The sequence below is a fragment of the Globicephala melas genome, chromosome 20 (assembly GCF_963455315.2).
Source record: "Globicephala melas chromosome 20, mGloMel1.2, whole genome shotgun sequence".
Lineage (NCBI taxonomy): Eukaryota > Metazoa > Chordata > Mammalia > Artiodactyla > Delphinidae > Globicephala > Globicephala melas.
This window is the reverse complement of record NC_083333.1, coordinates 7,305,928-7,331,990: the sequence shown is the minus strand read 5'-3', so window position 1 is coordinate 7,331,990 and position 26,063 is coordinate 7,305,928. Positions and strand designations below refer to the sequence as shown.

The 26,063-nt window shown below is 43.0% G+C and overlaps 1 protein-coding gene across 2 annotated transcripts; it reads left to right on the top strand.

Moving 5' to 3' along the window:
- The first annotated feature begins 368 nt into the window (after positions 1–368).
- CRK (CRK proto-oncogene, adaptor protein) lies at positions 369–23,820 on the top strand. 2 transcript variants are annotated; one of them, XM_030861877.2, is made up of 3 exons: positions 369–743; positions 11,295–11,660; positions 23,626–23,820. In XM_030861877.2, the coding sequence occupies exons 1-3, from the start codon at positions 503–505 to the stop codon at positions 23,631–23,633; spliced, it is 615 nt and encodes a 204-aa protein (XP_030717737.1). In that variant the 5' UTR covers positions 369–502; the 3' UTR covers positions 23,634–23,820. The 2 variants fall into 2 exon arrangements, with proteins under 2 accessions (XP_030717737.1, XP_030717736.1); XM_030861876.2 differs by having other exon boundaries at positions 11,295–11,830.
- Positions 23,821–26,063: the final 2,243 nt, after the last annotated feature.

Sequence of the window (26,063 nt, the reverse complement as noted above, 5' to 3'; positions counted from 1 at the left end):
GAGAAGCTGGAGGAACCATCAGAAAAAGACTGTCTCAGGGAACTCAGGCCCTGGGGCCACATCACCTTTTTACTCTAATTTTGTCTCCTAGTCACTGCCTAGAAACCTGGGCCTTCCAGGAACTTGAAACCCGGAGAAGCGAAGAACCGTGTGGCCAACAGTGGACTGGTAGCTGAGGCCCCGCCCCTCGGCCTTAGACTCCGCCTCTCCACCCTCTGCAGTCCCGATCCCCGCCACGCGACGACGCCCAAGAGGTCGCATGCGCAGTGCGCTCAAGAGCTGTGCCTTGCCCTTCTCCCAATGGCGGGCCGCGGTCCCCTTCCCGGCATCCTCCCAGGGGCAGGGAGCGCGTCATTTCCGGTGGGGAAGGCCCGCGGCCTCCGCCGCCATTTCGGGCGCTGCTGAGAGGCTGAGACCCGAGCCGGTCCGCTGGGCGGCGGGCGCCGGGGCTGGAGGGGCGCGCGCGGCGGCGGCGGCCCAGCGTGTAGGCGCGGAGGCGGCCATGGCAGGCAACTTCGACTCGGAGGAGCGGAGTAGCTGGTACTGGGGGCGGCTGAGTCGGCAGGAGGCGGTGGCGCTGTTGCAGGGCCAGCGGCACGGGGTGTTCCTGGTGCGGGACTCGAGCACCAGCCCCGGGGACTATGTGCTCAGCGTCTCCGAGAACTCGCGCGTCTCCCACTACATCATCAACAGCAGCGGCCCGCGCCCGCCGGTGCCACCGTCGCCCGCCCAGCCTCCCCCCGGTGAGGGACGGACGGGACGGGAGGCCCCGGGCGGGGGTGAGGGCCGCGTAACTCCCCAGCCTGGCCGGCTGCTCCTCGAGAGCTGACCCCCACGAGGGATGTAGGCAGAGGGCCGGAGTGACCGTGGCCCGGGGGACAGCCAGCTGCCGGGGCTCGCTCCCACGGACGAGCGGGAGTGTGTGGGGGAGGAGGAGCCGCTGACCCAGGCCTCTGGGTGTGACTTGGGAGGACAGCCCAGGGGAAGGGGAACTGCTTCGGCCCCAGGGTGGGGCTAGCGCCAGAGCAGGGCCGAGCAACGTGGGGACAAAAGAGCTGAGGGGGATGTTGGCACTGCGGGGGCATCACTTGGCAGCGGTGCCCGGAATGAATCCGATAATCCTACAAGTGGCTTTTTAGGCTTGAAACATTTCCTGCAGTGTTGGAGAGCCGGGTTTGGCCATACTCCCCTGGTGGCCTTTGGTAGGAAGTCACCGCATACTGGCCGGGAGGGATGGAGACACCCTCAGGAAACCGGTCAGCTTTTTCCTTTCTTGGGCATTTTTCCAAAATACTTTTACCGTCCTCTTCCCCCGCGGAGGACGAAGGTGGTGAGCTAAGTGCCTTGGTTATAAAAGAAAGGCCTCTGTGACCAGCCCAGAATAAGCTGATGACCGGCTGACTGTGTTCAAGAGATCTTAGCGTCCAGAGACTGCCCTCCACAATGAGGGGGTTCTAGTTTTCAAAGCGATTAGTGGAGGAAAGATTTTTTTTCAGGAAATAATTCAGAAATAAGACAGTGGAGACAATCACTTCCCTGAAAGTGAATGGAACTTCATTTTTTTCTTGGACCTCAGCATTGTCTGTCTTGTACTCCAGGGCCTCTCCTTGTTCAGTAACTTTGAGGGCTGTGGCCTGAGTCTTCCTAGATGTTGGGAACAGACCCTGCTGAGCTGATTCTCTGAGAATTTAAATTATCTGTACCGGATCTTCCTTGCCAGAGATTGAGATGTGACTCTCTTACCCATGCCATTGGAGTTGTTTGGGGAGTATTAAGGAGATTTAGGCACTTAGTTCTTGAGATTTGTGAGGTACAGAGTAATTCTGAGGTTGCTGTTATCTGTGGAACAGCACCAAGAGGCTTAGCACCTTCTCACTGTTCCCAAGTTGAAGCAGTTTCATCCTGACCAGCTGAGACGAGATCCAGGCCAATCTCCTGTGAATTAGGAGGCTCCTGAACCAGCCTTTGCAGACTTGCCCTTTTAGGAGAGTCCTAATTTAGATTTATTCACTCTGGCCAGAAATGGGGAGATGGGGTAGTGTCTTTGTTGTTAACGCATACCAATTTTAAAAAGAGAGTGGAGATTTTTTTTTAACTTTTTTTTCTTTTTAATAAATTTATTTATGTGTTTGTTTGTTTGTTTATTTTTGGGTGTGTTGGGTCTTCGTTGCTGTGTGCGGGCTTTCTCTAGTTGCGGTGAGCAGGGGCTACTCTTCGTTGCGGTGCACAGGCTTCTCATTGTGGTGGCTTCTCTTGTTGCGGAGCACCAGCTCTAGGTGTGTGGGCTTCAGTAGTTGTGGCACGCGGGCTCAGTAGTTGTGTCTCACGGGTTCTAGAGCGCAAGCTCAGTAGTTGTGGCACACGGGCTTAGCTGCTCTACAGCATGTGAGATCTTCCCAGACCAGGGCTCAAATCCATGTCCTCTGCATTGGCAGGCGGATACTTAACCACTGCGCCACCAGGGAAGTCCCAAGCGTGGGGATATTTAAGCCCACAGTTATCTGAGGTCTTTCTCAGTCTGGTTGGTTTAATAGCATTATAACATGAGATGGGAATATTTTTGTATTTACCCTAAATTAAATATGTTCTACTTTTTACCACCTTCATGGTGTTTAGGGTTTTGCATTACTGTGCAGTGACATGATGGCAAACGGTCCCTGAAACTCAATTCTCAACATTTTGTTTGTGTATGTGTTTTGTTGGTTGCAGAATGTGGAAATAGCAGCAGGCAGTTTTATTTGAGCTTTCCCCACATCTTGGTGTTACAACTTTAATCTCAGCTCTTACCTTAATATTGAGCTCCACCTTTTCATAACAGATATGAGGTCAGATCCTTGGCCCAAGAGAGAAGGTGTGGATTGCTAAAGTTTGTGCATGGGGTGTGGAAAGTTCATGGGCATTGTGGTCATTTTTCTTTCTGCCATGTACCCTATTTTCCACATAGGGCAATAGATTCAGTTGCTGTCTTTATAAAAACTATTTAGTCTCTGTTCTCCCCCTCCCCGTCCAGCTCTTATTCTTTTGAAACCACACAGAAGAATTTCTTGAATTTTAGAAAGGCATATACAATATTAATAGCTAACATTTATTGACTGGTTATTCTATGCCAGGCAGTTTGCTGAATACTTTTTTTTTTTTTTTTTTTTGCGGTATGCGGGCCTCTCACTGTTGTGGCCTCTCCCGTTGCGGAGCACAGGCTCCAGACGCGCAGGCTCAGCGGCCATGGCTCACGGGCCCAGCCGCTCCGCGGCATGTGGGATCCTCCCGGACCGGGGCACGAGCCTGTGTCCCCTGCATCGGCAGGTGGACTCCCAGCCACTCCGCCACCAGGGAAGCCCCCCTTTTTTTTTTTTTTTCTTCTGAATAGTTTATGTGCCTTGTCTCATTTACTGTCTATAACGATCTAGTGAGGAAAGTACTATGATCTCCACTTATTAAAATATTTCCATTTTATAGGTGAGGAGACTGAGAGAGATAAAGTAAATTGCCCAAAGTCACACAGCTAGTAAATGACTGAGCCAGAATTTGAACCTAGGAATTGTGACCTGAGAGCTGACACTATTACACTGTATTCCTTTCTGTCAAAGCCAGTTTTCTTTTGAGATCCCACAGTGCACTTTGAGGACTCAACACTTTTGTCTCTGCCCTCGGTCCCAGGTTCTGTTTAAAGACCAAAAGGAAAGAATGACAAGAAGAAACTGGCTTTAGTGTTCAGAGAATACACATCTGCTATCTGAAGTTGGTGACAAAGAGGCTTTTAATAACCTTATTTGGCAGATTGAATATGGGAAATGAGCTTTTTGTTTAGGGTTATATAGTGTATTTTGTAGAGATAATGTAGAAGATGAATTTGTATGGAATGGCTTAGATATAGATTTTAGAGGCATAGGGACAAAATAGACCAGGTATTCTCAACCTTTTCCAGTGAACCTGTTTGGTGTTTTTTTGTTTTGTTTTTTTAAATATTTATTTATTTCTTTGGCTGCACTGGATCATAGTTGTGGCATGCAGGATCTTTAGTTGTGGCATGTGGGATCTAATCTGACCAGGGATCAAACCCGGGCCCCTGCATTGGGAGCGTGGAGTCTTAACCACTGGACCACCAGGGAAGTCCCCACCAGTGAACTTGTTTTTAACATAAGCGTTTAGCTCCCACAGGCTACCAGTGCTGCCATTGCCTGGAAGTGACCTGACTGTGCCCCAGGGCCATAGCACAGGGCTTGGTCAAGTCTACTGGTCATACTCTGTCAGCTGTACCTCTTGGAAAGACTTTGCAATCATTGATGGATCCACTAGTTTTTTCCTCTTGGAACATGAGGTTTTACTAGACCTTGTCCAGTAGACAATCAATAAAACTGAGTAAATATGACTTGGGAAAGTAGTTATAAGCTTGTGCTCTGAAGCCTGGGTTTGAACCTGCCTTACCTGCTGCTTACTACTCATATAACTTTGGGCAGCTTCTTTAACGTCTCTCTGCCTCAGTTTCCTTATCTGTGAAAGAGGAGAAATAGTAATACTGACCTCATAGGGTTGTTTCGAGGATTCAGTGAGTTTTAGTGTATTAGGAATGGAACTGGCATATAGTTAGTAAGTACTCAGTAAGCATTAGGTATATTAATCTGTGTGGTTGAGAGGGAAGAGTTGAAGCAAGGTGGAAAACTGTTCTCAGCTTTGAGAGGCTTACAGCATGTCTGAAGGAGTAAGTGCTGGGTGGAGGGGGGTGGGGTGCATCAAGAAGCGTGAAAGAACCTTGGATCCAGTACGTGGAAATAAGATGGCGCCTGCCGTCACCTGCTCAACCCAGAGCCTCCCACCTGTTGCTCTAGTGGGTGAGTGGAGCATAAAAACTTGCCTCGTTTTGGGGGTGGGGGTAGAAGCTAGGGTGATAACTGTACTGCCTCTTCAAGGTGGTGCTGGGTCAAGACACTTCTGGAGATCTTAGGGGACTGCGCGTTATTTACTGCTGCCTTTTTGTACCTTCAGCATCTGTTTCATTTGTTTACCTCATCTTTGTAGTTCTCAAGTCTGGTGCTCATGATTTGCTCTTTAATATTAGAGTATCCCTCCATTCATTGGTTCTGGAGAAGTTCTTCAGTGAGTTACTTCAAGGTTTTAGACCAAAAAAAAAAAAAAAAATTCCTTGGTAAAAGGAGGTGGGTTTATTTATTGCAGAACTTCTCCAAGCCTTTACTATGCTCATGTGAAATTATGACTCTAAGAGAGGCAGGTATTGGATACTGGGTCTTTCAAAGCAGTTTGACCACGGAACTTCTTGAGAAGCATCTTGAGATTCTGTGGAAGCTTCTCTAGGAAACAGTGCAGCAGACTCTGGATTTGGGGATGAATTGAAAACTTCTAAAGGAATTCGGAGGTTTGGGGGTGTGTGTTAAACTGATTTGCTTTTTATTGGGCACCTATAATATACCAGCTACTTTCAGGAACTTTATTAGTTAGGAATTAGGCCCTGTGAGAAGTTAAATAACAGCTAATACAGCTAGGAAATAGAGACAGAATTCATCAAACCTGGTGAGTCTGAATCTGCAAAGTATACCATGCTGACATCCACCATTTTTAGGAAGTTCTATTTGCTTAGGAAACCGTACATCTTGATACGTCTTCAGTATACTTCCTTTTTTTTTAACATCTTTATTGGCGTATGATTGCTTTACATTGTTGTGTTAGTTGCTACTGTATAACAAAGTGAATCAGCTATATGTATACATATATCCCCATATCCCCTCCCTCTTGCGTCTCCCTCCCACCCTCCCTATCCCACCCCTCTAGGTGGTCACAAAGCACCGAGCTGATCTCCCTGTGCTATGCGGCTGCTTCCCACTAGCTATCTATTTTACGTTTGGTAGTGCATATATGTCCGTGCCACTCTCACTTTGTCCCAGCTTACCCTTCCCCCTCCCCATATTCTCAAGTCCATTCTCTAGTAGGTCTGTGTCTTTATTCCCGTCTTGCCCCTAGGTTCTTCATGACTTTTTTTTTTTTTCCCAGTATACTTTCTCAAATGGAAGTCAGTGGCCTTGTTAGCCCTTTGTATTGGACAGGTAGTGAGAGTGCTTAAGCAGCCTCTATAAATAGCATAGGCAGAGGAGAAAGAGGGAATGAGAATTAAAGAGGAAGTGCTGTGAGACTGAGAGGCTGATGATGGAGCCACTGTGGTGGTGCCCATGCCAGAAGTGACCTGGCCTGTTTAGCCCACAGAGCTCTTGGGTGTTCTTCATAAAACCTCCAGAGAGTGGTCTTGTAAAGACTGATGTAACTTGAGGGCTGAAATGCTTAGAAGTAATGAGTTGAGCATGTACAACTCTTTTGGTTAAAAGATACTTCTGACTGCATTGATTTTGATTTCTGATTGTGTTCATAACTGCACATTCAGAATCCAGCACAGGTTTAATGTAAAACAAGTCAGTGAGGTTTCCCAAGTCCCAGCTATGAGAACTCTGTTGTTCTGTTCTCTAGACTGACTGACTGTATCTCCTTCCTTTCCCGCCCTTCTATTTCCTGCCTTTGGCTGTTTGTGGTTGGAAGGAGATGAACTAAGGAAAAGGAACAGAACGCATAGCTGTGGTGAGGTTTGGGCTTATCTGGGGCTTATGTATGTTCTGTTCCCCCTTCTTCTCTTCTTCTGGATCAGCAAAGCTTGATTGCCCCATATATCTAACTGTAACTGCTGCAGCAGTACACAAAAACAGGTATTCCTCTATGGAATAATTATAGTGTCATTAGAATAGGAAAAGAGGGAATTCCCTGGCAGTCCAGTGGTTAGGACTCCATGCTTTCATTGTCCTGGGCCTGGGTTTGATCCCTGGTTGGGGAACCAAGATCCCATAAGCCGCTTGGCGTGGCCAAAAAAAAAAAAAAAAAAAAAAAATATATATATATATATATATATATAGTTTTTTTTAAAGAAAGGTAAAGAATTTATAGGTAAATTTTCACTTGGTGTTTTCCTTGTATTTTTGTGTCTGTTGGAATTGCCAAGCAAAAATCAAACAAAAAAAATAGTGGGCCCAGTTCACATCATGAAGCATTTGAGCAAGAAGTGAATTGAACCAACTTGCTACCTTTCTGGCAGATGAACTGACGGTTTGTTTTCAGAATTCTCACACTGAACTTTTTAAGGGACTTGGCTTAGTCGTCTTATTTGTTCTTCTAAACCCTATCCCACCCCCCAATCCCCCCCAAAAAAAACCAAAACACATTTCACTTGGGATAGTACAGTAATTGGAGAAACCATAACAGTGGATGGGAGGGAGTAGTTGCCATCTTAGAATGAAAAGAGTACCTTAGAAGCATTCAGGGGACTTCCCTGATGGTCTAGTGGTTAGGACTTGGAACTTGCACAGCTGGGGGCCTGGGTTCCATCCCTGGTGTGATCCCTGGTTGGGGAACTAAGACCCCCAAGCTGCACAGTGTGAGCAAAAAAAAAAAAAAAAAAAACTGTTCAGGAACAGAAAGAGCTGCTCTTTTATTGTGATTTTGTTGTATCTTAGAACATAATTTGTTGTTGCCACTAGTTTTTGTAAGAGCATGTCTCCAGTTGGAAGTGAAAGCCAGGGGAAAAAAATAATGTCTTCCTAAGACATGCTGCTACACTCCTTGCTTACTAACCACACTGTGTATGCTTGTATCCCCAACTATGCTGTGAGTTTCTCAAACTGGGAACAGATTTTGATTTAACTTTTCCTCACTTCAGAGTTATGTTCATTAAGAATAATATCTAACATGGGATTTCCCTGGTGGTCCAGTGGGTAAGACTCCATGCCCCCAATGCAGGGGGCCCGGGTTTGATCCCCGGTTGGGGAACTAGATCCCGCGTGCCGCAACTAAGATCCCGCCTGCCGCAACTAAAGACTCAGTGCAGCCAAAATAAATAAGTAAATAAAAATATTTAAAAAAAGAATAATATCTAACACTTAATAAGCACGTACAGTCTGCCAACCACTGTCCCAAAAGGGTGACTAGTGAAAACCATATTAGCTGTTGTACCTTGGAATGTAGTTGGGTAAATTCTAGCAAGGGAGCTTTTCTTCCCAGGTGTCATCAGGACCATTTTCTAAGCTGGGGTGCTCTGCTGGTGTGAAGGTTCTCCCTACCACTTTGCCCTGGAGGCTTTCTTGACCAGGCAGTGCTAAGTAGGTCTTCTTGGAGCTCACACTGACCCTATCCTTAACATAGTTCCACAGACCTGAAAGTTCACTATAGCCTACCGGTGATAGGTGAGATAGCCATGCATCTCGTTTACCAGACTTGAATAGGAATAATTGCCCATCAGTGATCCGCTTTAGTGAAGAGAAACTCCAGAATATAGCACCACCATGCTCTGGTATGGTCATAACCAAAATCATCTCTCCAGTCCTGTACTTGGAGCTATTGGGTTGCATTATGCTGGTGTCTGATGAGTGTTTGCCATAGATGGACAGTCCTGGGTTTGGGCATGTATTTCAACATCTTGAGTTGGAGAGACAGCCAACATTATTGAATGTGGGCTATTAACTTGTTTTAGTTTACAGCCATGAATTCCACAGATGGACTTTTGCAATATAAGAAATGTGCATCTGTCCTCTCAATTGTGTCTTGATCTTTCTTTCATTTGGGTGAAAAGAGAAGGCACTCATCAGTACTCATTCTGTATTGAGGACTTTTGATTAACTTCCAAAGTTTGTCTCCTCACCTGTCTCCAGTAGAGAATTTTAAATGTACTTTTTCTGGTCTTTCTGGAAGAAGTGTTTTCTTCTAACATTGAACGAAATAGTTTGGTCTCATTTTTTTAGAGTGGTGAAGTGATTTAGACAGCTGGGCTACCACAATGTTCCTGTTTCACAGCATTAATGGCAAAGGGTTTTAGATGGGTGGGCTAGTCTTAATAGGAGTGGAGAGGGTAGATTGGCTGTTTCCCTTAACAAAGGAATCGAACAAGTAACTTTCACAAAAGTACAAATAGTCAATAAACATGAAAAACATCAAACAATCAAAGATGTTATTTAAGAAGAGATATCCCTGCTGTTTGGCAAGGATATGGGGGAAATGGGAACTCATAAACTACTGGTGGGAGTGTAAAACTATACAAACTTTTTGGAGGACAGTTTGGCAACATAAACCTTAATGTAATTATTATTTTTTTAAAAAAACTATTTATTTATTTATTTTGGCTGCATTGGGTCTTTGCTGCTGTGGTGAGGCAGGCTTTCCCTAATTGCGGTGAGTGGGGGCTACTCTTCGTTGTGGTGTGCGGGCTTCTCATTGCGGTGGCTTCTCGTTGCGGAGCACGGGCTCTAGGCGCACGGGCTTCAGTAGGTGCGGCCTGTGGGCTCAGTAGGTGCGGTGCGTGGGCTCTATAGCGCAGGCTCAGTAGTTGTGGCGTGCTGGCTTAGTTGTTCCGTGGGATCTTCCCAGACCAGGGCTCGAACCCGTGTCCCCTGCGTTGGCAGGCGGATTCTTTTTTTTTTTTTTTTGGCAGGCGGATTCTTAACCACTGTGCCACCAGGGAAGTCCAACCTTAATGTTCTTAATGTTTTTTTTGTTTTTTTTTTTTTGATGTGGACCAGTTTTAAAGTCTTTATTGAATTTGTTACAGTATTGCTTCTGTTTTATGTTTTGGTTTTTTGGCCTGCATGTGGGATCTTAGCTCCCCGACCTGGGATCGAACCCGAACCCCCTGCGTTGGAAGGTGAAGTCTCAACCACTGGATCGCCAGGATGTCCCTAAACCTTAATGTTCTTACCCTTTGATCCAGCAATTGCATTTCAAGGAGTTTATCGTGAGGAAGTAATAAAAATGTTCATTAGTAGACCAGAACAAAAACATAATAGCATTGTTTGCAATAGTGAAAAGTTGGGAATATTTTATAGCCATTAAAAGTCATATTCTTGAAGAATATGGGGAAATTTTTATTATATAAATATTATATAATAGAATATTGTATAAAGTAAAACATTTTTATTTTACAGTAGGAAAAGGGGCAAGGTATAAAATTATAGTAATCTAGTTATAAAAATGTATTTATGGGCTTCCCTGGTGGCGCATTGGTTGGGAGTCCGCCTGCCGATGCAGGGGACACGGGTTCGTGCCCCGGTCTGGGAAGATCCCACATGCCGCGGAGCGGCTGGGCCCGTGAGCCATGGCCGCTGAGCCTGCGCGTCTGGAGCCTGTGCTCTGCAACGGGAGAGGCCACAACAGTGAGAGGCCCGCGTACCGCAAAAAAAAAAAAAAAAAAAACTCCATGAAAAAGTTTTTGTAGAGCTATGCATTCCTTTATCAGGAAACCAAATAGTAAACAATCCAATTAAGATACTGATATTTTGGGTGCTTAGCAGAATGCAAGTTAAAGGTTTGTATTCCTCATTAGAAACTTTGTTTCTTATTTGAAGCAAAATACATTCATTTATTATCCTTCAATTCTAGAATCTCAGGATAGGGAGGGAATGCAGTTTAAAGTATGCCCTGTGTCAAAGGCCTCACACATCTTTGTGTCATGTGAATTTTAAGCATTCCTAATATGTCCTTTCTCTTGGACCCTCAGTGTGTCATCAGTTTGAGGATTTTAACCCTTCTTTATTTTCCTGAGCATCCTTGTTTACCTTTTTCAAGACCTGTTTGTTTCTAAGGGAACAGTCCAGTTTCCATGTTTTATTTAAGTGAAGATCTTATGAGTTGATTTTCAAGCAGTTAGCTTCTTAGTTTGTTGTCAGAAGAGAGATTGAGGTCATTAATTGTAGATTAAAAAGATAGTCTAAAACTTTTTCTTATTAGGAATTGTACATTCTAGATGTGAAGATACGAATGTATGATCCTGGTATAGATATCAAGCTCTCCCCACCTCTTCCTGGGATAGCTACTGCAACTTATGAAAAAGGAGAGCTTGCTACATTTCCTGAGGTTGAAAAGAAGATTGTAACACAGCCTTGAACTGTTTGTACCCTGTAAATGCAATGGCAACAGAACACTTGGGGAGAATGAGCAAGAAGTCTCCATGTGGCTCTGTCTTTGATTCAGTATGAGAGCATGTCATGACTGGTGTGGTTGGTCTGTCATAGCCTTCTGACTCTGCTGCAGGTGGTGATAGGCATCTTTCTTCCTGGGGAATGTTTGAGCTACAAAGTATGATTTTAGTTTACTATTAGGAGAAGCAGTTATTTATTCTAGACAGGTTTTTTTTTGTTTGTTTGTTTGTTTCTTTCTGATTAAATATTGACTAAATGTGTTTGGGAAATGCTTAAAATCTACATTGCATCTCCAGTATAATATATCTTTAAATAATACCCTGCTCTGTTTTTTTCCAGGGGTGAGCCCCTCCAGACTCCGAATAGGAGATCAAGAATTTGATTCATTGCCTGCTTTACTGGAATTCTACAAAATACACTATTTGGACACTACAACATTGATAGAACCAGTTTCCAGATCCAGGCAGGGTAGTGGAGTGATTCTCAGGCAGGAAGAGGCAGAGTATGTACGAGCCCTCTTTGACTTTAATGGGAATGATGAAGAAGATCTTCCCTTTAAGAAAGGAGACATCCTGAGAATCCGGGATAAGCCTGAAGAGCAGTGGTGGAATGCGGAGGACAGCGAAGGCAAGAGGGGGATGATTCCAGTCCCTTACGTCGAGAAGTATAGACCTGCCTCCGCCTCAGTATCGGCTCTGATTGGAGGTAACCAGGAGGGTTCCCACCCACAGCCACTGGGTGGGCCGGAGCCCGGGCCCTATGCCCAACCCAGCGTCAACACTCCGCTCCCTAACCTCCAGAATGGGCCCATTTATGCCAGGGTAATCCAGAAGCGAGTCCCTAATGCCTACGACAAGACAGCCTTGGCTTTGGAGGTACATAACGTGTAAAATGTAGAAAGAAGAGATCTGCTACAGGGTCTCCCTTTCAGACCTCTTAGAGCTTTGTAGGAATGCTGAATACAAGCAACAGCATTGTGATGTTGTTATAGATGTCGAATGGTACTTTACCATTAAGTACTGATTTTGGCATTTAATGTTGGGTTTTCTCTTTTTTATGGAAAACCTATTTTGGAATGAGTAAGCTTAAAACTGTATAACTGAATGTTCTGATTGATCTACTAAACCATACTTTGACTACTTTAATAACACTACCTGGATTCACAGGAATTAACCTAAAATATTTTTTCTCATCTTCTATGTTCTAATCTGTTTCTTTCTTTCTGTTTATCATTATCTAAAACAAGGTGGGCTCACACAGATTTGAGTACAGTAAGTGGTGTCTATCAAAATACTTAAACTAATTTTCTTATAAAAATATAATGTTTTTACTTTAGGGGGTATGGGGTTTCTTACCATTGATTGATTGTATTCATCAAGTAATTCAGGAGGAATGGTAAAGTGTATAGGTATGAAGAGATACATACCCAAAAGTATTAATTCCCAGGAGCAGCAGGTTTACTTGGTCTTTGTTGTTTAATGCATTTTTTTTTTTTTTTTTGTGGTACACGGGCCTCTCACTGTTGTGGCCTCTCCCGTTGCGGAGCACAGGCTCTGGACGCGCAGGCTCAGCGGCCATGGCTCACGGGCCCAGCCGCTCCGTGGCATGTGGGATCTTCCCGGACTGGGGCACGAACCCGTGTCCCCTGCATCGGCAGGCAGACTCTCAACCACTGCGCCACCAGGGAAGCCCTCTGTTTAATGCATTTTATAGACAAGAAGCCAGTTCCTCCTGAGGAATAAAGTTTTGCCTTTTACGGGTGAATAGTTATCCTTGGTAGCCCACCTCCTCTCGCCAACCATTGCATTGTATTTATTCCTGTCTTTAGCTCTCACAGCTTTGTCCCTTATCTCCTCTCTTTCTCCTTCCGTCCCTCCCTTCTTTTCTTCTTCCTTTTTGAGTTATGCAGAGCTAGTGGTTCAGCATAAAAGCTAGTGTAGAAGTAGCATGCTTTCCAATCTTTCAGAGCCTTTCAGATATGGTAACTTGAATGTAAGTAGCTAAATTTCATAAGCACAGGCTGAAGTTTTGTGAGCACAAGTTAGCAGAGAAGGTGCAAAAGTATATTCTTGTAAACTGAAATCTCTAAATTTTGTTTCCTTTGGGTCATGTTTATACACTGAGGCGGGGGAGCTGCCCTTTAAGTGGGAGTATTAGCCTGTACAGTGAGCTGGAATTTATTTGAAGTAGTCTCTGATGTTGCTGGATTTGAAATTTTTCTTTTACATTCTGAATAATAGATGCAAAGGAGGGTTAGTTAGGTCTTACAGGTTTGACTGAAAAATGTGTGTTTTTAAGAGATCATGTTGTGACTTAATTGTGTCCTGGTTTTGATGAGAAATGAAATGTATATTGTCTAGGTCACACCACTTTTTCCCACTTAGAGTTTGGAGGGTAAGGAAAACAAGTTTCTAGCCTCACGTTTTCATTTAAGTTCAGATGATGGCAACAACCAACACAGTGCTGTGCTCATGACAGTTGTGACTCTTGACATTTATTGCAGACTCTGTTAGCACGGGGCTGGAGTGTGAAAATAGCATTCTTGGAACAAGCCAGCTGACACCCAGTAGAGAATAGTTATCACATTAATTTTGCTTCCATTTGCAATTCCTTTCTCAAAGAGAATTGTTTTGTTTTGTCTTCTGGCTGCACTGTGTGGCTTGCAGGATCTTAGTTCCTTGACCAGGGATTGAACCCGGGCCCACTGCAGTGAAAGCGCCAAGTCCTAACCACTGGACCACGAGGGAATTACCAGAATTGTTTTTTGTTTTTTAAATTAATTAATTAATTAATTTTTTGGCTGCGTTGGGTCTTCGTTGCTGTGCGCGGGCTTTTTCTAGTTGTGGCGAGCAGGGGCGACTCTTCGTTGCGGTGTGCGGGCTTCTCATTGCGGTGGCTTCTCTTGTTGCGGAGCACGGGCTCTAGTTGCGTGGGCTTCAGTAGTTGCGGCACACGGGCTGTAGAGCTCAGGCTCAGTAGTTGTGGCGCATGGGCTTAGTCGCTCTGCGGCATGTGGGATCTTCCCGGACCAGGGATCGAACCTGTGTCCCTTGCATTGGCAGGTGGATTCTTAACCACTGCTCCACCAGAGAAGTCCCACCAGAATTGTTTTGAATGATGCCTGCCTTGATTAGAGGCTTTAGTGCCCAAAGATGGTTGAGCTGTTCTGCTACTGTGAAACCTAAATCTTGCAAAATAAAAACTAAAGTGGAAGACTAGTTTATGATTTCAGTAAGTTTTCTTTTTTGATTGGATATTAGTTTTGAGCCACATATGTTGATTGATAAAGATAGCTTCTTTCAAGTTAGAACAAATACCCCAAATAATAGCTTTAAAACACTGTATGTACTTAATAAAATATGATGTTAGTTTAGCATCATAGAAATCTAGAGCTGGAGAAGACCTTAGATATCCTTATTCGTTGTATGAAAAAAACTTACCTTGAGACAAATCGAATGGGTTGTTTAAACTAGTTGGAGGTGGAGATATGAGGAACCCAGATCTACCTTGGTGCCTTTTCAACCATACCCAGATTCAATCTGTGCTTCTTTTTGTTTTAGAACAGTGATGCTGCCCTCCTCAGTGTAAGTTTTGTGTGGTTTCACTGACAGCATATCTTAGTTGTATTCTCTATGCAGGGAGGCAGTTTTCCTTTCCCATCTCTGGTTTTTCATAGGAGCTGATGCCTCATCCCTATTGAGATGAGGCTAGGAGGTAAGATTAGGAGACTCTGGCTTTCTGACTGTAGCATTCTGATAAGAAAAATATTCATTGCTATATTTGACCCACTATAAATTTAGATCTGTAGATGAGCTAGGCACGTTTTAGTGGAGTCTTACAGTTAACTTGAAAATGATAAATTAGAATCATTGCATTTTAGAATTGGATAGAACCCTAGACATAATAGGGTTCAGACTGCTCTACAGTGCCCTAACATTTCCCAGGAGGTAGCTGAGGATGCAAGATTCTGGGTTCCCTCTCTTGCTTTTAATCAAAGCAACTCTGTTTTTCACTGTGTTATATATCAGGGTCTCTCTAAGATTTTTTAAGTACAGAGGGTTTCTGTACTTTAAAATATAAATTTAAAAAATTGTTCAAGATCCACCTGTCCTCATCTTACAGATGGCTGTTTCCTGCATGGTATATTTGCTGTGAACAGAGTCCTCCAGTAGAATATAAGTTAATGCCTATTTCCTCTTTTCCTGCTCATCAGATTTCTCTAGTAGGAATGAAGCCTGTTGGAAAGAAGGGATTAATTCTAGCTAACAACCAAAGTAGGGGTATTCCTCTGCCCACTGTAATTCTGGGGGAATATAACTGAACCAGGAAGACACCATCCATCTGTTCCATCCGGAGCTTCTAATGAAGACGGATTTTAAACAAATGTAGATATGCTGAGTGTTTTGAAGGAGAAACACTGGAAGTAACACTAGAACAGTGCAGAGGCACCTTTTATCTTTTTGATCTTAGATTTGATCTAAGTTTTTTGGTTTTTTTTTTTAAAGAAATGGAAGTTTATTTTTATTTTTTTCTGGCTACGTTGGGTCTTCGTTGCTGCTTACAGGCTTTCTCTAGTTGTGGCGAGCAGGGGCTACTCTTTGTTATGGTGCACGGGCTTCTCATTGTGGTGGCTTCTCTTGTTGCAGAGCCAGGGCTCCAGGTGCATGGGCTTCAGTAGTTGCAGCATGCGGGCTCTAGAGCACAGGCTCAGTACTTGTGGCACACGGGCTTAGTTGCTCTGCTGCTGATCTAAGATTTTGATTTGATTGGTTTTTGTTTCATGCTTATGACTCCATGAGAACTTGAATAGTGAATTTATCTTGTAAATTGCAGGTGTTAAAGTTTATTTTATGCCTCTGTAGACTGTCCAGAATAATCACATTATATATTTTTTCTTTTTTTTAATATTTATTTATTTTTTGGCTGCATTGGGTCTTAGTTGTGGCACGCGAGATCTTCATTGAGGCGTGCGGGCTTTTCTCTAGTTGTGGCATGTGGGCTCCAGAGCGCGTGGGCTCTGTAGTTGCAGTACTTAGGCTCTCTAGTTGTGGCGCTTGGGCTTAATTGCCTTGTGGCATGTGGGATCTTAGTTCCCTGACCAGGGATCTAACTGGCGTCTCCTGCATTGCAAGACGGATTCTTAACACTGGACCAACAAGGAAGTCCTTCACATTATCTTTTTTAATAAATTTATTTATTTATTTATTTTTGGCTGCATTGGGTCTTCCTTGCTGCACGTGGGCTTTCTCTGGTTGCAGTGAGCGGGGGCTACTCTTCATTGTGGTGTGCAGGCTTCTCCTTGCGGTGGCTTCTGGGACACGGGCTCAGTAGTTGTGGCTCACGGGCTCTAGAGCGCAGGCTCAGTAGTTGTGGCACACGTACTTAGTTGCTCCGCAGCATGTGGGATCTTCCCGGACCAGGGATCGAACCCTGTCCCTTGCATTGGCAGGTGGATCCTTAACCACTGTGCCTCCAGGGAAGCCCCCCCCCCCACCCATTATCTTTAAATGTACTAATCATGTAACTTCCATTTTCTGGCATCTTTCCTTTGGTAGATAAGACTTCTGAGTAACCAGGGAGCTTCTCAGGTGGACTTAGGCATGGACCTGTCCTGCAGAGCACAGATAAGGGACGGTGTAAAGTGTTTTGGGTCCCTGATTATATGCAGCAGTGACTACATCAACTCTACATCTCCCCATGTGGAACTCTGTGAAACTTAAGTTATTTAGGCCTTTTGACCTATGTATGGAAAAGCGGAGTGAAGACCTTAATTTTCCCTGTGATCCAGAGAGAAAAAATGAGATTAGAAAGTAGAAGAACCTGAGTGACAAGTCTTGGCTGTGTTCAGTTTGTCTTTTTCTGGAATTGTAGCTGTAGATTTCTGTATTGTTCATTGAGACAGGTGTCTACTTTCCGTCTCCTTCCATCCTTTTTGGACTTCTTCATTTCAGATTACAGTATCTCAATGGGAAGAGAGTTTGGAAGTAACTAATCCAGCTTCTTGGACATTGAAGGCAGGCCCTCTGGTATCCTTAGAGATAAATTAAAATAATTTTTAAATTAAAGTATAGTTGATGTACCATATCATGTAAGTTACAGGTGTACAACATAGTGATTCACAATTTTTAAAGGTTATACTCCATTTATAGTTATTAGAAAATATTGGCTATGTTCCCTGTGTTGTAAATATATCCTTGTAGCTTATTTTATTTTATTTTTTGATAGTTTATTTTTGTTTTTTGTTTGTTTGTTGTTTTTTTTTGGCCACGCCGCACGGCATGTGAGATCTTAGCTCCCCGACCAGGGATTGAACTCGCACGCACTGTGGTGGAAACGCAGAGTACCAACCACTGGACTGCCAGGGAAGTCCCCCTTGTAGCTTGTTTTGTACATAATAGTTTGTACCTTCTTAATCCCGTATCCCTGTCTCTCTGACCCTCCACCCCCAGATGATTTTTTTTTTTTTTTTGTGGTACGTGGGCCTCTTACTGTTGTGGCCTCTCCCGTTGTGACGCGCAGGCTCAGCGACCATGGCTCACGGGCCCAGCCGCTCCGCGGCATGTGGGATCTTCCCGGACCGGGGTGCGAACCCGTGTCCCCTGCATCGGCAGGCGGACTCTCAACCACTGCGCCACCAGGGAAGCCCCCCCAAATGATTTTTAAACATGTATTTGAATTATCTCTACTTTTGGGGAGCTCTATCATCCACAACAGTGTAGTCTAGAGGTTCCAAACTTTCTTGGATCATAGAACCCATAGTGTTTCAGTAATATTTTACAATGTTCCAGGCCAAATGAAATACTTAACAGTTCCATTTATTAAGTCAGTAGGTTCAAACAGCTTAAATATTTATATCTTAATAACTTAGTACCCACTTGAAAAAATAATAAAAATAATTGGAAGAAAATAATATTTTTGTTTTAATAAAATCACTTCAGTTATTTAACTGATGAGATGTGTACACCTCATTTTCTCAGACCTTGGGATCATATGGAACATTGCCACCTTCATTTCCTGTTCTACACTTATTTTCATGAAGTACTTGATTTTTATCATAGCAACTGCCAAAACCCAGCTTTACAAAGATTGACATCTTTGAAAGGGATGTAGTATAATCTGATGTCAGAATTTTTAACTGCCTCTAGCTGGTAGTTCACGTGACATAAGAGGTGTCAAGTATTGCTGTGTTTCCCTCAAAAATTTAAAATACTTGGTGGCACCCCTCTGAATTTGCTGCAGTGCCTCTGACACTGTACAGTTTGGGAACCTCAGGTCTAGTTCACTGGACTAGTTCTTAGAAAATTCTTTATGTTGAGCTAAAATGTACTTGCTCTATGTGGTCATCTCCCCACCTCTCACCAAGGGGATGGAGAACTTAGTTGCAGTCATTATTAGTTGTTGGTCTATAGAAAATCTTTTCTGACTTGGACTAGAATCAGGGTAAGACCTATCTTCAGTGAGGTACTTTTGCTCTACACCAGGAAGCCTACCTACCAGTTAAATCTCAAAGACCTGCAACTTTCCACCAATATGAGCCATGCCCATTTCAGTCCATCTCTGAGGCAAGTGAATCATTAAGGCTGGATTGTCGTCACTTTGTCTTCACTGATTTGAAAGATTTTAGATGGACCCTAAATATCACCTATTCCTTAGATCAGGGGTCTGCAGACTTTTTCTTTCTGTAAAGGACTTTTAGGCCATCTGGCCTCTGTCACTTTGCCATTATAGCTAGAAAGCAGTCGTAGAAAACAACAAATGAGCTTGCTGTGTTCCAGTAAAACTATTTACAGAGGGGGCAGCAAGCTGGTTGTGGCTTATGGGCCATAGTTTGCTGACCCCTGTCTTAGATTGCTGTAGTTTTCGTACGTTTTTTTCCTCCTTCAGTCAAATCTTGAAATATTTACTAAATGTGTTCTTGGTGTGTTTGAAAATATTTGAACACAAGGTCCCTGTACTCCATCTCAGTACTTGGTTTCCCTGGTTTTATTTATATGAAGTTATGTGTGTTTCCTGCCCTGAGCTCACTGGAATCGTGCAGCAAATCTGGATCAAAGGAACGTTGGCAACTGTTGATGCCTTTCATGTTAGAAGGCAAACTAGAAAAGCAGTCACCTGGGGTTACAGCAGCTGACTAGGTCACACAGCTCCCTGATGTCTCCTGTTTAATGCCATTTGGGCTCCAATTTCTTTCTCATTATCACTGGAACTCACTGGTGAAGGTGAACTGGGTAATCTTTTGCTCCTAGATCAATTCTTTTTTTTTTTTTTTGGCTTGTAGATCAATTCTAGGTTTGACTAATCTGTACCAAGATCATGATTGACCTTGGGAACTACACAGAGCTAGGGAACAAACCAGTGTGTTCCTCAAGTTCCCTGGGAGTGAAGAAACTGAAGTAACCACATTCAGTCCTCTTTACAGATGGTGCCATAATTTACTTGTGCACTTGCTCCTGAGGATGTGGTATATAGTTGAGAGGCTAGGAACTGATGGACTCTAAAATAGTACCTTGGTGGTGAAAGAATCATCACTCTCTCTCCTTTACAAGGTGTTAGTGAGGTCTGCCTCATAAAAGGAAAGGTTAACTGCTTCATAGTGCTTTAGGTCCTTTATAAGTTCTTTCTTTTTCATTAGTATGCAGATGAGGATTTTTTTTTCCATCTATAACTTGAATTTTGAAATCAGTAGTGTTAGAACTAAGTTATTACTGCACTCACTGATTAGTACATTCTTTTGTGTCTTAAAATTGTAACATTTCTGGGGCAAGTATTCAGTTTTGCTTTCTTTGTCTTTGAAGTAGTACACCAAGCTTCAAACCTATATGCATCCCCTGGTCTGGCCTTGGGGAATTCTGCTTCAGAGTGTTGTTGCTTAACAGGAAGAGGAGCACAAATTATGGTGTCATGTCTGACTTGGAGAAAGAACTGGACTTAATGGAGCACCATGTTCCTAGACTGCCCCATCCCCTCCTGCACTCAGCCCCAGGCTCGACAGCTACCCTTTCTTCCACCCTGTTGGAGCTCGAGGGCCTCATGTGTTCTAAAGGATAGTCATGTTGCCTTTGGGACTTGTCTGTTCTTGACCCCCAACAGTCCCCATGTGCTTTGAATATTTTGGAAGAAAGAACCCATAGGGTATTAAACATAGGGTATTTAATTAATTATTTTTTTTTTTTTTAGGGTATTTAATTTTAATAAGGTCTTCCTCAAAGTATTTGTACTTCAAGGCAGCTTTGTGCAGGTTAATTAGCCTATTAACCACTTACAACTTTCTTCTTTTATCCATTTAAAAATCAGAATCGTTTCAGAGTCATAACACAGCTTTTTTTTCCCCACCCTGTGGTGGTTGGACTTCTCTGCCAAGAACCTAAGCAACTGTAAAAAAAGATTTTGGATTCTGGAAGATGGTGTGCTTTTCCTGAGCCCTTCTCTGTAGGGTAGAACCAAGAGAGTGTATACATCAGAGATGTTGTATGATGTCAGACTCTGATGTTGTCCAAAGGACTAATTTGCACTTCATTCGTCCCCCCAGTAACATCTTGCCGTATGGGAGCCCCAACTCATTTCTCCCTTCGAACTCTGAAGGAAGAAAGGCCTGAGGGCAGGTCAGCAGGTTTTGCCCTGTTTGTGGAGAAGCTAGTGTGGTTTTGTGGTGCTGATTAACAGCAAGGGGGTGGGTGGTCCACACTTCTACCTGCCCGTCACTGAGGGCTCTTTGGGATGTGATTTGAGACAACACTTTGAATGCTTAAGAATAATGGCAATCTTATAGTAAAAGAGAGGTGTTTAAACCTAGATTTTGGTATCAGGTAGAATGGTGGGCTTAAGGATGTATCCTGAAGAACGATCTTTTACAAAACACCTAGAAAAGCTGGATAAAACATAACAAACATTCCTTTCTTTTCACTTTTTAATTTAGATATGAAATCATTTGGTAGAACGTACCAATCCTAAGTATATAGCTCAGTGAGTTTACATGTATATATACATGTGACAACCACCCAGATGAAAGTATAGAACATTTTCAGCACTCCAGAATGTTCCCTCATGTTCCTTGGGTGTGTTTCTAATATCAGTAAAATGATGGATTCAGATATGACAGCTGGGATGTCATTAAACCAGCTTCTTGAAAGAAACTGGCCCCTTCATCCCCATCTGGAGGAGAATCTAACATGAGTGGCAATTTAGATTTTTGACATGAGCAAACACATCCCCGCAAATGTTTTCTTCTTTCTTAAGGTCAGGGACTTGTTATTATTCTGGGTCCAGCTACCTGAATAGCACTTTAGTATAACATGAGTGTTTTAACAGATAGTACAAATAAATAACAAAAACGGCGGTGGGAGTGCTGCACTTGATATAATTTACTGTATCATAGCAAGGGGCTAGCAGCACACGGGCAATTATTCCAGTAACGTGTTGTGTGTGTGTGTGTGTGAAGAGTGGGGAGTCAAAGGTAGTTGACAGTTCAGAAACAAGGAAAATTCACTAAGGAATAGTCACATTATGGAGTTTATGTAGAGGCTAACTTCTTGCAACACTGCAAGAATTTTATTTTATTATTATTATTTTTCATATTCTTTCCCTCGCACTTTTTTAAAAAAAATTATTTGGCTGCATTGGGTCTCAGTTGCAGCACTTGGGCTCTTTCGTTGCGGCACGTGGGGTCTTAATTGCGGCGTGGGGGCTTCTCTCTAGTTGTGGCCTGCGGGCTCAGTAGTTGTGGCGCGCGGGCCTAGTTGCCTTGCGGCATATGGGATCTTAGTTCCCCAATCAGCGATGGAACGCGCATCCCTTGCACTGAAGACGGATTCTTAAACACTGGACCACCAGGAAAGTCCCGAGGATTTTAAAAAGAAGAGAACAAGTGAGATAGTCTGAGAACTAGAATTGGGGATATAGGAGGAAATCTTTTAGATTGTCTTTACTACCAAGGAAATTTTCACTTGATGTTCCGGGCTTCCTCTCTTCAAAGACTGAAAATTTTTGCTTGTCATAGTTGGCCTGCTCAGATGTCAGGAACTGTATTGGAAGATTGCTGGGAATAAACAGAACCCTGGTGCTAGCAGCCTATAGGAACTGGATCTGTTTGGAAAGATGTACATGCACTATCATTTTTCCCTCTCCTCCCCTTACACCGTTAGCCTTCACTATCAACAGATCAAGCTGCTTTTTCTCACACTTGTGTCTTATCCCTTGTCTCTCTAATATCCGATGGTTTCTGTCTTCCTTTTCTCAGCATCCTATGACCCCCACAACCACTTTAGGCCTCTACGGTTTTCAGATAATTCTTTAGGAAACTGTAGACTGGCCAGTAGGCAACCTGTTTCCTCTGTGAGTGAGATCAAGCTGGTTTAAGAGAAGGCCCCGGCCTAGACTTGGGTTGGCTTTGGCCAGTAGTTGGCCTGCATTCTTAGGGAAGGAACCCTCAGGGCTGTGGGAGCATAATTTGAACGTTCTTGGTATAGCAGAAAGAACATAAATGGGCTTGGGAGCCAGGTATTTCTGGCCTCAAATCTCAGCCCTGTCATTGGCTTTGTGACCTCAGGTGTAATATGGAATTGCTCTGAGCCTCAGTTTCTCATACGTAAAATGAAAACAATTCCTGTCTTATAGGGGTATAATGATTATTAGAAAATAATTTATATAAAATGCTCTCTATAGTACTTTATGAAAAGATAAATATGTAGTAGTTATTAATTTAATAAAACCAAATGAACAGTAATGTTTAGAAACAACTTGCCTGCTCAAAACGCAGATGTTCATAATTAAAGGATAGTCATAAAGTTCTTTAGTCCAGTGACACTTGGGGACTTACCTCACCATTGTTAAATACTTTGCTACAGGATGAATCCATTCATCAGACCTTGTCTTAAGATTCATAATAAGATAGAGGTATATCCTAGATTGTCAAAATTATCTGATGTTGCAACAGGAAGCTTTTTGTAACAGCAAAAACGTGATGTCCCCTTATTGTTAATGGACAAGTACCAAGTGGCATTGAGGGAGCAACAAGGTCTGTCAGTACATGGTGGGGTGGGAGTGGGGGGACTGGCAGGCAGTGGCCTGCCAAGTAAAACTTGCTGAAGAAGGTGGGGTCTTTCAGGGAGCTGATGGAATTTGGAGTCTTGGCCTGTACCTGCTCAAGTGGGAAAAGCCTTGCCTTGGTAGGAAGGTGATGAGAACACTTCATTTTCTGGGACCAAATGAAGTATGCTTCCCATGATTGCCTTCTGCTCTACAAGCAGCAGCAGGCCAGGATATGTGTACGAGAGTGGGCTGGGGGTTTGTGCTGCTATATGCCAGGGGTAGGAGGGCCAGTGTGGGTCAGGCAGGGAGCTAAGAGTAGTGGGTACAAAGATAAGAAATACTAGATCATTCTAGGTAGGGTTGCTCCTCCAGAGACAGTTGAGATTTCTAATCATGTTTTAGGATCCCTTCTATCTTCTGTACTCTGTGTTTTTCTGCACTGCTAAAATCACTTCTTCCTCCTGCCTGCATTAACCACAAGTAATCGGTCTGGTGGCTGGGGCTTGGGAGGCAGCGAATAGCCATTTCTGTGATATCAGCCCTAGAGCAATCACGTGGGCAGGGTATGGCTAACCAGGAATGGAGTTTTTCAGCTTGCATTCGTAACTGGAAATAAAGTGTTGTCCTTATTCTCCTCCTGCAGGTCGGTGAGCTGGTAAAGGTTACGAAGATTAATGTGAGTGGTCAGTGGGAAGGGGAGTGTAATGGCAAACGAGGTCACTTCCCATTCACACATGTCCGTCTGCTGGATCAACAGAATCCCGATGAGGACTTCAGCTGAGTATAGCTCAACAAACAGTTTTGCTCACAGATGGGAACAATCTTTTTTTTTTTTTTTCCAATTGCCATCTATACAATTTTCTTACAGATGTCAAAGCAGTCTAGTTTATATAAGCATTCTGTTACCTGTGATCTCTTTTAGACTGAACTACTCCATCCCTAGTCTTATTTACCATATTCAGGGTACGAAACTGGAGGGCTAGTGTGTTAACTTTTGAATTGGCAATTTTAGATGGTAGCAACGTTGCCTGAGTGTATCTGAAGGGATAGGTATCTTGCCTTCTTTCTCTCAGGCAATACAAATCAACCTGTGGAAAACTGATGGACAGGAGAGAAGTGTTGCACACTGCTTACCCTGATTTATTCAATGGTTTTATTTTCATTCTGAAATCATGCTATCAAATGGCAATAGACTGTTCCCTTCCACCCCCATGAAGTAATCATGCACCGTGTGATAGTACCCAGTGGGATTGCGTTTTCATTTATACAACATGACCATTGTATGACTCATTCTGACAGTTCAAATCCTGAGAATTCTGAGGACACTACAAGAGGCATTTGTCTTCCTTCCCAGTCAGTGCTTCATACTTTTTCTTGGGATTCTTTCAAGCCTTGTAATTCTTTTTCCCCAAACCTACAAATAGGTTGATTCTCAAGATAAGTGTTATTTTCATTCCAGATGATAAGCAGGGTGTGCAGAGCACTTTATTCAGTGCATAGCTTTAAGCCAGTATTGGATCCACTGCATGGACAGCCAAACTCCCAGCTCTCTGCCATCCCTCAAGGGGTCATAGTAGGTTCACATTGCTACCACAGCTAAATAGACTCCTGGCTAATGGGATCCAGCAGGGCCATTCTCCTGAGTGCCAGTATCCTATCAGGGGACTCTGGAATTCGTCACTTGTGTGTAGAGTGGAAGGACCAATCACTTAGAATATTCCATAGACGGTTGGGGGGCCAAATTCTGCCCTTTGCTTTATGTACAACTTGTATAAAAGTCAAGTTAAAATTACATGAGTTTGGGGATAGGGTTAGTGGTTTGAAAAATGTTTGAACCAATCATGAATTACTTATGTATTATTAATTTCATATGGCCAGAATAGTGCTTGAAGTACATTACGTTATAAACTGCCTTCATTTGGGGCTCTTTTTCTTTGTGTTCAAGTTTAGTTTACAAACCCTTTTAAGTATGGAGTGGTTTATATGGGGTCAGGTGCTCCAAAGAATTGACTTTTAAGACCAGAAATGATCTAGGCTATTTAGACTACAGTGTGAAACTTTCAAAGTTAGTTCGCAGTCTAGAGGCACTTAACTGGTCTGTGGTGTGATATGACCAATAGAAACACCTTGTTTTTTGCTTTGGGCCTCATTTTAGAAAAGTAATGTAGCTTTCCAATTGTTTTGCATAGGTTAAGATTAATTTGTGTTCATTGAACATATGCCAAATCATGGTATCCCAGTGACTAGCACAATGCCTGGCACAGTTGGTGTATAGATACTTGTGTGAGTGAATGAGGGTTGTGCAGAAGCTCATTATATGGCACAGGGAAGCCAGCTGGCACAGGATTACGTACAGTACCACAAGCAAACTAATGAGTTGACGCTAATTTAATATATTTTTACCTCACACTAAGGTAATGCTTGATAAGGACCTTAATACTCGACTTTTAAAATGTTAGCACAGTGCTATGCACATAGTGGGTGCTCAATGATGTTGAATGGACAGATTTGCAATACTAGACTTAATTCCATCTGACTACTCTGTTAAATTTTCAGTTAGAGCATAGACACTGTAAAATCCAAATACACATTAAATCTTGGTTTCCTAAAATGACATTTAAAATATTTGTAGAAAAGCTTTGTCACAACTGATTTGAATGTTTGTATTTTCTTTTGCTTCAATTTTGATATTGGCTTGTAATGTCTCTTTTCATCATATGTAATATTGGTGGAACATGCAACTCTACCCAAATCGTAAGAATTTCTCAATGATCGGTTGTCCAAAGCCATTACATGAACTGTTGGATTAGATTTGGCTGGGTGTGACAGTTGTTGGACCTTAAGAAATCAAAGGACTTGTTAAAAGTATCTTCCAAAAGCAAATGCTAGAATCCTATTTAAGTGCATATGTACATTATCATAGAGCAAAATAAACTGAAATTGGCTGCTATATTTTATATAATAATTTCTGCAAAAGCCCGTTTTTTGGATACTAATATTTGACATGATTAATTCTTATTAATTTGTTGGAATTGTTTATTGTTAATAATGCAAATAGATAATTTTTAATTATCCTTAAGT

Coding starts and splice junctions, on each gene's coding strand:
- CRK (XM_030861876.2), top strand. CDS start 503: ATGGCAGGCAACTTCGACTCGGAGGAGCGGAGTAGCTGGTACTGGGGG. Junction 744..11,294: donor GCCCGCCCAGCCTCCCCCCG/GTGAGGGACGGA, acceptor GTTTTTTTCCAG/GGGTGAGCCCCTCCAGACTC. Junction 11,831..23,625: donor AGACAGCCTTGGCTTTGGAG/GTACATAACGTG, acceptor CTCCTCCTGCAG/GTCGGTGAGCTGGTAAAGGT.